General features: G+C 39.4%; 2 protein-coding genes across 3 annotated transcripts; both read right to left on the bottom strand.

Moving 5' to 3' along the window:
• Window positions 1-394: 394 nt before the first annotated feature.
• On the bottom strand, window positions 395-5,201 carry tyrobp (transmembrane immune signaling adaptor TYROBP). The gene is made up of 5 exons (XM_029621638.2): window positions 4,929-5,201; window positions 2,202-2,222; window positions 1,888-2,034; window positions 1,583-1,647; window positions 395-1,438 (listed from the first exon to the last, which is right to left on the bottom strand). Exons 1-5 carry the CDS (start codon window positions 4,972-4,974, stop codon window positions 1,382-1,384), a joined length of 336 nt encoding a protein of 111 aa, XP_029477498.1. The 5' UTR covers window positions 4,975-5,201; the 3' UTR covers window positions 395-1,381.
• A 2,172-nt stretch (window positions 5,202-7,373) lies between these two features.
• Window positions 7,374-11,815, bottom strand: hcst (hematopoietic cell signal transducer). Of its 2 annotated transcripts, none has more exons than XM_065008352.1 (5): window positions 11,729-11,815; window positions 10,990-11,062; window positions 8,601-8,621; window positions 8,297-8,428; window positions 7,374-7,954 (listed from the first exon to the last, which is right to left on the bottom strand). In XM_065008352.1, the coding sequence occupies exons 2-5, from the start codon at window positions 11,036-11,038 to the stop codon at window positions 7,911-7,913; spliced, it is 246 nt and encodes an 81-aa protein (XP_064864424.1). In that variant the 5' UTR covers window positions 11,039-11,062; window positions 11,729-11,815; the 3' UTR covers window positions 7,374-7,910. The 2 variants fall into 2 exon arrangements, with proteins under 2 accessions (XP_064864424.1, XP_064864422.1); XM_065008350.1 differs by having other exon boundaries at window positions 7,690-7,954; window positions 8,595-8,621.

The raw sequence follows: 11,815 nt of genomic DNA, 5'->3' as shown, positions 1-11,815 counted from the left end.
TGCTAGACATTTGAGTTATACTTTTGTAACCATACGAAACTTAACATACTAATTTCAGCGTCCCAGATTTTTGTTTACTATGTGGTGTCTAGTCTATGAGACCAGCATGGTCTATTAATCTATTAAGTGAAACTTTACTCCCGTTCCAGTGACTGCTCAGTCAAATGTGGCAGCGCAATCAATTTCCCGCTGCTGACACACGATCCATTGTTTACAACTCACCAACCCCACAGCAAGGGCAAAAAACTGTGGTGTCTTTGTTTTGATTAGATATGCTACTTGATTATACAACCTACCTCAATATGTCAGTGTAAGAAAGATGCAATTCATTCAAGATGTAAACACATCTGAAGTAGGTCTAAAAATGTGGGGAAAGGATTTTCATTCATCAAAATGTTTTGTTAATGTTTATTTTAGGTATGGAGACATAATTTAGTTGTGAATAAAAACATTGAACAATGTATTTGATATGTAACCACCTAACCAATACAATAAACAGCACTGAGCTCCTAAATCTTAAAAAAAACAAATATTTGACATTGTTTGAGAAACACACCTAAGTCCACAGATCAGCCAGGCTAACACATTCCAAGCATAGGTAATTATTAATATTCATATTAATTTCTTATGATTTTCAAAGAGGATGTAGAGACTTTTCCCCCCCACATTATTATGAATTAACCACAACCCTGGTGTTGATAGTGAGTAAGGGACTCCAGCTTATGACTAACAGGGAGCAGACAGAAACTAAATTTAAAATATCTCTGGGAAGTTTTTCATCCCAGTTGACTAATAGTTTTTCAGATCATATGACTAATATTAATAATAGGCAATATAAGTGGAGGCTGCTGAGGGGAGGACGGCTCATAATGATGGCTGGAAAGGAGCGAATGGAATGTCATCAAACCCATAGAAACCATGTGTTTGATACCATTCCAGTCCTCCCCAATTAAGGTGCCACCAACATCCTGAGGGCAATATTAATGGGGCTTCCATGAACTGTTTCTGGCGATATACAAATGATGTACTTATGAAACATAGAATAAAATAACCCCATTAATATACAGAAATTACTTAATTAAGTCAAATAAAACAGATATATAATGAAACAACAATTGCATGTAAATCATAGAAAACAACACTATAAAAGGTAGCCTATTAAACAAACATTAACATGTCTATTTATGTCAAATATATACAATATATCTTGAATGTGTCAAACACTATTCTATTAATTTTACAATTAGACAGACACACAAAAGTTGAAAGATAACAGTAAGGAGATGAGTATAAATATAAATCCCAGATGTGCGAAGTTCAGTCCTTGTCAGATTTAAGCACCAGGCAGCAAGATACATGCAGTCTGTCCAAAAAAGTAGTCTCATTTCTGAAACTGTTGGAGATCACTGTACACGTCTGACTGAAATCCATGCAGCTCCTACAACAGTAAAGGCAAAAAGAAAACAATTCAACAGGGAAGGAATCATAAGTGGATCACACCAGACATAAACAGTTACTCCATACGAATGTATATTCTGTATGCTTTGAGGACTGTGCTCTACTATGGTTAGTGCCTCAGTACCTGGTAGGGAGACTCTGTGATTTCTACTGTCTTCCTTTTTGATGCTGTGATTGTTTTCCCTTTTCCTGAGGAGAGGTGACAAACAGAGTGGGATTAGGGATTAGTGGAGGATGCAAGCAAGCACACACACACAAACACAGTCACACACACACACACACACACACACACACACACACACACACACACACACACACACACACACACACACACACACACACACACACACACACACACACACACACACACACACACACACACACACACACACACACACACACACACACACACACACACACACCCCTCACCCTCCAGTCTGGATTCCTGTTGACTCCTCTTCTTCCGGATGGTAGCAAAACAGAACACGGCGAGAGCGATGAGGAGGGTCAGCATGATGTCACAGGCAATAATTCCCACCACTGCCCCCATATCTATCTGATAGCAGTGGCCACAGTCTGGAGAGAGAAAGCATTCTGATTACTGACCATAGTCAAAACATGGGTTGTGGCACAAGAGGTTTTGGATATAGGATGAGTTGAAATAGTATAAAGAGTGGTTAAAGTTATGCACCTGCTCTCAACTATTACAAAAATCGATAGTGGTATTAACAGCAGCCAAATACCTTGTTCTCCTTCAGCAGGGCCTGAAAGAAAAGAGAGATCAATGATCAAGAAAGAAAATAGCAATATAAGTGAAGGGAATGGTAATTCACTTACAAAAGCAGATAACAGAACATGTACGGTATAATATCTATATAATATCCATTGAATGACTCCAATGCAGGTGAAAAAAGGACACGTCTTCTTTTTGGGTACATTTCTTGTAAATTCACTCCTAAATTCACGCCCAACTCGCACAAACAAACACTTCAAAAAGTCAACACATAGACTCTATTTCAACAATCATTTTTATTTGTTTATTAAAATGAATTCTGTCCTTTAGAAAAGTGCTCCTGTGTCCTTTAGAAAATATTTACTACTGACTTATTTACTTAACCTCTATTTTATCAGAGAATCATACTGAAACTAAATGATCCATGAATTACATAAATTACAGAAAATACACACATCAAAATATAAACACAAAACACAAGCAGAAATAAAAACACAGTTATAGAAATCAAACACAATCAGTAATAAGGTCCTCAATCAACTTTCTGAATTGCCCTAGAGGCACCAGAATATCACATTTAATTAAGAATATTCTGAAGATTGTTCCACAAATAACGTGCAAGAAAACTAAAAGCTGATATACCTAACTCAGTAGAGACCAAAGGAATTAGGAGTTAGCCATCCCTGAGACAGGGTGTGGTAACTTCTATGTCTAAAGTTTAGTAAGTATGTTTGGTACAGTGGGACATTTTGTCAAAGGGCTTTATAAATGAAACCATAGCAATGTTTCAACCTACGTGACATCAGAGGGACAACCAACTTTCCAGTAGAGAATGCCGTGATTTGTACAAAAATTGTCGCCAGTAATAAAGCGCAGTACACTGTGATAAACTGCATCTAATGGCTTTAATGAAGTGGCAGCTGCGTTCGTATAGTCGCCATAGTCTAGGACCGATAGCCATGTCGGCTGAATCATCTGCTTTCTACTATTTAGCGAGAGGCAGGACATATTTCTATAGAAGAAGCCTATTTTTATTCTCAGCTTGTTAACTATACTAAAGAAAAATGTATATGCAACATGTAAAGTGTTGGTCCCATGTTCCATGAGCTGAAATAGAAGATCCCAAAAATGTTCCATACGCACAGAAAAGCTTATTTTTCTCAAATTCGGTGCACAATTTTGTTTACATCCCTGTGAGTGAGCATTTCTCCGATCCAAGATAATTGATCCACCTGACAGGTGTGGAAGAAGCTGGTTAACAACATGACACATTACACAGGTGCAACTTGTGCTGGAGATAATAAAAGGCCACTCTAAAGTGTGCGGTTTTGTCACAGATGTCTCAAGTTTTGAGGGAGAATGCAATTAGCATGCTGACTGCAGGAATGTCCACCAGAGCTGTTGCCAGATAATTGTATGTTCATTTCTCTACCATAAGCCGCCTCTAACATCCTTTTATAGAATTTGGCAGTATGTCCAACCGGCCTCAAAACTGAAGACCACGTGTAACCACACCAGCCCAGGACCTCCACGTTTGGCTTCTTCACCAACGGGATCATCTGAGACCAGACAACCGGACAGCTGATGAAACTGAGGAGTATTTTGGTCTGTGTCCCATAAGGGCATAAGCCCACCCACAAAGCCCTTTTGTGGGAAAAAACTAATTCTGATTGGCTGGGCCTGGCTCCCCAGTGGATGGACCTGGCTCAGAAGTGGGTGGGCTTATGCCCTCCCAGGCCCACCCATGGCTGAGTCCCAGCCCAGGCAAGTGAAATCCATAGATTAGAGGCTAATTTATTTAATTTATTTTTCAGTTGACTGATTTCCTTATATGAACTAACTCAGTAAAATTGTTGAAATTGTTGCATGTTGCTTTTATATTTTTGTTCAGTATAACTCATCAATATGCTTTTTAAAAGACAGCTTTTCATCTATCAGATGCCCAGATATTTGTAAGCACGGACACGATCAATATGGAAACCATCCAAAGTAGATTATGCTTAGATCATCAGACTTACTTTTATTCACCCCAGAGAATAACATATACTTAGTTTTACCTGCATTCAGTACTAATTTCAGGTCAATAAAGTTTTTATGTTATACAATGAAGGCAGACTGTAGTTCAGATAGAGCCTGGTCTACCGTAGGGACAATAGCATACATAACAGTATCATCGGCATACAAGTGCAGGTTACAATTTTTTTTACAGACAAGTAGATATTGTTAATGTAAACTGTAAAAAGTACAGGACCCGGAATCGACCCTTACGGGACACCTTTCATAATATCCAGGAAACACCATCAGCAGATATACATTGAGTTCTGTCTGTCAAGAAAGTGTTAAACTAGTTACATGCAGCCTGGTCTCGGTCAAATTGAGGAAAGCCTCTGAATTAGCAGTGAGTGATCAACAATATCGAAAGCCTTTGACAGGTCAATGAAGAGGACAGCACAATGTTGACTTTTATTCATACACTTAATCACATCATTTACAACTAGGGATGCCTCTCTAAAGCCTCTGACATTATGTTGTGTAGAGAAACTCTACTATCAATATGATCACAATTTAAAAACAGGTCAACTCAGTTACTTGAGAACGTAACGGTTAAGGGTAACACTTGATCAGTAACATGTCAGCTAACTATTTACTAACCTTAATAAGCCTTATCCTAACCTTAAACGTACCTCTTATCAACAGATAGTTTGTTGATAATATGACCACATGTAGCGCTACTTACCAAATAATCCTTTCAGGGGAGCCACGATACAGAGGGCCTTGCCCATTTTCAGCCTGGTCCTACTAAGGAGACTAGAGGAGAGGAGAGGTCTAAGGCTCCGGGTCCCTGGTGCTTTGTCCAAGGTAATCTGTCCCCAATGACTCTGTGGTAGAGCTAGCAAAACAGACAAGGTAACATGTAAACCTTAGGAGTGCTAGAGACAGTGGTCTGTGTGTCCTGTAACTGTGTGTCCGTGTGTGAGAGAGCAAAGGGGGAGCAGCCTGACAAGGAAGCCAGTGAGTGAGTTTCTGTTTCTGCCCCTGTGATGTCATGCCCACATGAGTGTTGAACACACATCAGCTCACACAAATTGATAACATACATGTCGTTTTGAGAACACAAGACATTGTCAGTGGCTCAAATATTAAAAACTTTTCTCCCCTAATATAACTTTTTCACCCGCTTGATATACTTCTATTAATTTAGATTCATGCTTAAAGCAGCAATCAACAGTTGAAACAATAACAACGTGTTCTCCATGCCCCTGTTTCAGGGAAAAGCTGAGGGATGTGGCTGGAGAAATGTAACCATTCTCAAATTCATAGACATTGCTTTGGATGCAAGGACTGACCAGTCATTATATCCACATTATATTTTTGACCATGTTGAGGCTATACAGTGTTAAATTAGTAGCAGCTACTGTTACTGTATTGTAATGTATACCAATATTGTCTTCATACAATGCTGGTATAGTTTGCCATTTCTGGGGGCCAGTGAGGCAGGAGTGTGTCTAAACCCATTTCTTAAAAATACAATCAGAACCTCACTTCCCTGAATGGTAGGTCAGGCCAATGCCAGAGAAGTCAGGGAGGGGTTTTACTTCTGACTTTTAGTCGTTAGACTCACACCAGCTCAGGAAATGACCTAGCCGATCAACATGAGGAGCCTCAACACACTATACACCTCATACACTACTGTGATGGGTCAACTGAACACTCTGTGACCTTCACGTTTCAGAATTTATCAGTGAAACAATAACAGTTCAAATCATAATGTAGAAAACAGACACATTTTAGACAAATATTGACATTTATTTGTCACCCTACAGTGTTATCTGACAGATCAAGTACCCAGATCTCAGCAGACAGTGTCGTCCACTTCTGCTAATTGTGGATGAGGGATGTGAGCTCTGCTATTTGTGGATGAGGGATGTGAGCTCTGCTATTTGTTTCTGATAAAGGCCTTGCTTGTTACCATGGCGCCCACACTAGACCTTTTCCGCTCAGCGTCCTGCAGATTGGCAGTTTTTTTCTTCTTTCTAGCATGACCTGTGGTTTTCTGTAGGCTGTGGTTACCAACACATGAGAGCAGCTCTAGCCAAGCCTGATTCTCTCAACCACAAGTTCATCTGAAATGATAGCTTACCCTGTCGGCACAATAAGCACCTCCCTACATTAGGTACATAAGATAGCCTATCTATAAAATATACATTGGATGAAAATCAACAGTCAACTCAGAGTTCACATTTCAGTGTACCACAGAGACAAACATCATACACTGTCATACCAGGGGCAGTGGGTTGACCATGGCACTTCACGTTCAAAGGGCTTTCATCTCAGAGTTGAGTAGGTAAACTAATATAGGCCTACACACTGGACATTCATAAAAACAATTTCTATGGCGCTGGTCAAAAAGGTTCTCAGGCAACAACATTGCTATTTTAGGGTGAGGGATGTAGGGAAATTCCATGTACATTCATTCACATGCAGTGCATTCGGAGAGTATCCAGACCCTTTTACTGTTACGTTCCTTATTCTAAAATGGATTAAAAAAAATAAAAAATCTCAGCAATCTACACACACTAGTGTATAATGTCAAAGCAAAAACAGGATTTTAGAAATATTAGCAAATGTATTAACAATAAAAAACAGTAATATCTTTTTTACATAAGGATTCAGACCCCTTCCTATGAGTCTCGAAATTGAGCTCAGGTGCATCCTGTTCTCATTGAGTTTTTTTACCTTAATTTAATTTGTCAAGTCAGTTAAGAAAAAATGTATTATTTACAATGACGGTTTACCCCGGCCAAACCCTAACCTGGACGAAGCTGGGCCAATTGTACGCCACCCTATGGGACTCCAATTAGACTTGGTAAAAGTGTTTTAGGTTAGCAACAGTAGTGTGTAACTGGTTCAAAAAGAATGAAGTCATATGAAATGTGTGTGTTTCGTATGGTAACAAAATATTATTTTTATGAAGTCAGTGTATAGTTTTGACAAGTTTTCCATTTTGCAAATGATCTGAAGTGTTGTGCTACTTTGGTGTTGGGTTGTGCTAATTATGTGTAGTGTTTTGACAAACCGGGCCCTGTTTTCAAAATTGTGCTTAAAACAATTGAAAAAAAACAAAAATACAAAATCCCAGATTCCTACTGCTGTTTCTACATGCTTAAGGTTTTTGAGTATATTGGCATTACATTGTGTTTGTTTATTTGATCATTTAAAAACAAGCTACATATACAAAATGATTCACTTGATTAAGAATAATCAAGGACAGTGTGAGCGAGGAAAAAGTGTGTGAGAGTGAGAGAGAGAGACAGGACACTGATCAGACAGATGGTTCAGAGATACAAAGTGTCTGAGAACCAAGCGTAGTGTGTGGGCCTCTTTGAGAGACATAGACAGGACAGAGCCATCAAAAACCACACAGACAATACTCTACACAGGCTTATCATGGCTAGGAGCCTCCTGTACATCTCTATACTAACTGGGTCAACACAAAGTTGTGCATGTGTTTCACCTTTTTATTTGAGTAAATCTTGAAATAATTCAAACTTTCAGTGTGATATTTTACATCTGAAGGTGTAGATTTGAGCTTTTACCAGGAGGTGGCAGTGAAAGACACTTCAAATCACAAGAATGTATTGACAGATATGATGTAAAACAAAATTGCACAGTATATACAAATATGTTTAATATGTATTCTGGTGCTTGCTGAGGATTCTCATGTTTTGCAGTTTGCCCTGACATTCATGTAGACTTTATCAGCTATAGAGAGAGAGAGAGAGAGAGAGAGAGAGAGACCATTAGAGCTCTCAAAAATGCTCTTACATACAAAATACTAGTGATATTTAGTGATTTACAGTTACCAAGCACTTAATTAACAGTACATGTTAGAGTCTATTGGGTTAACTTGAATAATATAGAGCTGTTCATTGTTCCTTCTAATTCTAGGAGGAGGATAAAAGGGAAGCAAGACAAGAAAAGGGGGAAGCTAAACTTTCATAAATATAATATTGCTCATAGCGGGCAGAGGGCAGGGGCCCTTGATCCAATGGAAGCAGTTGGGAATTATTATGTTCATGAAATAACCCTGCATGGCACTTTTACCCCTCTCTTTTCGACGTCTGCGTCGGCTGGCACAGTGGTACGTGACAATGACAATGGCAATGGTCAGGATCACGTCTGCAATGATGATGCCAGCCATGGTGCCAGGCTCAATCCTGTAGCAGGACGGGTTATCTGGTAGAGGAGGGTGAATCATAGAGAAGATAGATAGGAGGGGACGGAGGACAAGAGTGGGATGAGTGAAGAGTGACAGGAAATATTATTATTTTGGTCCCCATTGTGTGAATAATCTGGAATTTGTGTATCTCAGTTCTGGTGTTGTGTTTATCATGATACATACTTGTACCTGGGTCAGTCACAACTTTTTCTTGAGGAGAAAAATGAAAAAGATATTGTCAGTGTAATTCTATTATGCACTGAGTGTACAAAACATTAAGAACACCTGCTCTTTCCATGACAGACTGACCAGGTGAAACCTATGATCCCTTATTGATGTCACCTGTTAAATACATTTTAATCAGCGTAGATGACCAGATGCTCTGGTTAGAGCCCGTTTGCGCTGTTCTGTGAAGTAAGTAGTACACAGCATTGTACCAGATCTTCAGTTTCTTTACAATTTCTCGCATGGAACAGCCTTCATTTCTCAGAACAAGAATAGACTGAAGAGTTTTAAAAAAAGTTATTTGTTTCTGGACATTTTGAGCCGGTAATCGAACCTACAAATGCTGATTCTCCAGATACTCAACTAGTCTAAAGAAGGCCAGTTGTATTGATTCTTTAATCAGAACAACAGTTTTCAGCTGTGCTAACATAATTGCAAAAGGATTTTCTAATGATCAATTAGCCTTTTAAAATTATAAACTTGGATTAGCTAACACAACGTGCCATTGGAACACAGAACTGATGGTTGCTGATAATGGACCTCTGTACGCCGATGTAGATATTCCATAAAAAAATGGACAGAAGAACTTTGCCGTTAACAATGTCTACACTGTATTTCTGATCAATTTCACATTATTTTAATGAACAAAAAAATAGCTTTTCCTAGTAGTCTATATATATCCTGATCCTAGAAATCTCATTAAAAAATAATGGGCATTAATATGGAGTTGGTCACCCCTCTGCTGCTATAACAGCCTCCACTCTTCTGGTAAGGCTTTCCACTAGATGTTGGAACATTGTTGAGGGGACTTGCTTCCACTCAGCAACAAGAGAGCGTTAGTGAGGTCGGGTAATGCTGTTGGGCGATTTGGCCAGGCTTGCAGTTGGCATTCCAATTCATCCCAAAGGTGTTCGATGGAATTGAGGTTAGGGCTCTGTGCAGGCCAGTCAAGTTCTTCCACACCGATCTCGACAAACCATTTTTGTATGGACCTCGCTTTGTGCACGCTGGCATTGTCATGCTAAGACAGGAAAGGACCGTCCCCCAAACTGTTGTCACAAAGTTGGAAAGTTGGAAGCACGTCTAGAATGTCATTGTAAGCTGTAGCGTTAAGATATCCCTTCACTGGAACTAAGGGGCCTAGCCGAACCATGATTAACAGCCCCAGACCATTATTCCTCATCCACCAAACTTTACAGTTATCACTATATATATATATATATATATATATATATATATTCGGGCAGGTAGCGCTCTCCTGGCATCTGCCAAACCTAGATTAATCCATCGGACTGACAGATGGTGAATGCGTGATTCATCACTCCAGAGAATGTGCCACTGCTCCAGAGTCCAATGGCGGCGAGCTTTACAACACTCCAGCTGACGCTTGGCATTGCCATGGTGATATTAGGCTTGTGTGTGACTGTTCAGCCATGGAAACCCATTTCATTAAGCTCCCGACGAACAGTTCTTGTGCTGACGTTGCTTCCAGAGGCAGTTTGGAACTCGGTAGTTAGTGTTACAACCGATGACAATTTGTACGCACTACGCACTTCAGCACTTGGCGGTCACATTCTGTGAGCCTGTGTGGCCTACTACTTTGCGGCTGAGCCGTTGTTGCTCCTAGATGTTTCCACTTCACAAAAACTGTACTTGCAGTTGACATGGGCAGCTCTAGCACACCAGAAATTTCACAAACTGACTTTCTGGAAAGGTGGCATCCTTTCCAAAAGTCACTGAGCTCTTCAGTATGGGCCATTCTACTGCTAATGTTTCTCTATGGAGATTGCATGGCTGTGGGCTCGATTTTATACACTTGTCAGCAAGTGTAGCTGAAATAGCAGAATCCACTAATTTGAATGGCTGTCCACATACTTTTGGCCGTGTCATGTATTTCTCAGATATAGGACAGACACTGCAGACCAAACTTCCTTTAGATTTTTTGGGTGGGACTATCTCTTGTCCCCATTCATGTGGAACTCTATTCGACACATTGTAGAGTCCATGCCCCGACGAATTGAGACTGTTCTGAGGGCAAAAGGGGGCAGTGCAACTCAATATTAGGAAGGTGTTTCTAATGTTTGAGTTACTTAGTGTACTGTACAGATATAGCTTTAGTAAAAACAATATTACCTATTTCACTGGAATGTCTGAGGGTGAGAAGCCTACATGTAGAACACCAATAGAGGCTGCAGTTTAGTTTCTGTTTACCTAAACTGCTTTGTGGTCTTATTTTCCTGTGTGGGACCACCTTGTATGTGTGCAAGGGTGCAGTCAGAAGCGTGCGCTTACACACACACAAACATCAATTCAGATAGGAGTGTGAGTATAGGTGTGAAAGTTCATCACTTACCACAGAGGCAAAAGAAGAGAACCATCAGCAATGCTGCGTTGTCTGACATTCTGTGATTACCACCGTACAATATCTACTTGAACAGAATAGTATTAACATAATTTGTGTCTGCATTTACAAACAACATCCCTATAGAGACATTTAAAGTCACCACACAAAACATCTGGTTTATTGCAGCATCAATATTCACACCAACATATGAGATGCATGGGTTTCACATGGGAACACCAACTACTCTGAATTGTTGGTTGTTGCATTGGTTCCCTTGTGTCCAACTTGTCTATAAACAGAAGGCTTAGGGTGCATACTATCCGCATTGACACTGCACACATCTGATTGCCATTTCAGTGGAACAGAAGTAGAGCACCTTTACTAAAAGATTTTCCATAGAAAATGTACTTTGAAAAGGTCACCTAGATAAGAATGAGTCACATGGTTGTGGGCGTATTTGCAATTGTGAAGATAGGACTGGCTAATTAAAAGTTGAATATAAAAAAATAAGAGTTGGATATGCTACACAGAAATTATTATTTTTTTATAATGTAGTTGAACAAAATAATAAACATTCAATTAAAAAATCTGAATTTACAGATTTAAAATGTAACGTACTCAAATGATCTGAATTGAGACAAACATTTCAACGTATGTCTTTTAGTGGAGTGCTATGGAAGCAACACTCCAAGTAAAATAAAAAGTTAACCAGAATAAACAAAATACATCACAAACAGAATGATCTTACCTTAATGTAAACTTATCTACAGGACCTTCTACAATGATCAGTTACTGTCTTTCACTAGGGCTTGCTAGGAGTTCACTTTTGAATAAA

This window comes from Oncorhynchus nerka, linkage group LG3 (assembly GCF_034236695.1).
Source record: "Oncorhynchus nerka isolate Pitt River linkage group LG3, Oner_Uvic_2.0, whole genome shotgun sequence".
NCBI lineage: Eukaryota > Metazoa > Chordata > Actinopteri > Salmoniformes > Salmonidae > Oncorhynchus > Oncorhynchus nerka.
The sequence above is the reverse complement of the archived record's forward strand: the minus strand, read 5'-3'. Positions and strand labels throughout refer to the sequence as shown.

What these genes read in the sequence shown, in the direction of transcription:
- tyrobp (XM_029621638.2), bottom strand. Translation starts at nt 4,974, where the DNA reads ATGGGCAAGGCCCTCTGTATCGTGGCTCCCCTGAAAGGATTATTTG. An exon ending in CCCTGCTGAAGGAGAACAAG is followed by an intron (nt 2,035 to 2,201) that starts GTATTTGGCTGC and finishes TTCTCTCTCCAG; the next exon opens with ACTGTGGCCACTGCTATCAG. An exon ending in ACAGGAATCCAGACTGGAGG is followed by an intron (nt 1,648 to 1,887) that starts GTGAGGGGTGTG and finishes ACCTCTCCTCAG; the next exon opens with GAAAAGGGAAAACAATCACA.
- hcst (XM_065008350.1), bottom strand. Translation starts at nt 11,038, where the DNA reads ATGTCAGACAACGCAGCATTGCTGATGGTTCTCTTCTTTTGCCTCTGT. An exon ending in TGTGACTGACCCAGGTACAA is followed by an intron (nt 8,429 to 8,594) that starts GTATGTATCATG and finishes CTCCTCTACCAG; the next exon opens with ATAACCCGTCCTGCTACAGG. An exon ending in CAGACGTCGAAAAGAGAGGG is followed by an intron (nt 7,955 to 8,296) that starts GTAAAAGTGCCA and finishes CTCTCTCTATAG; the next exon opens with CTGATAAAGTCTACATGAAT.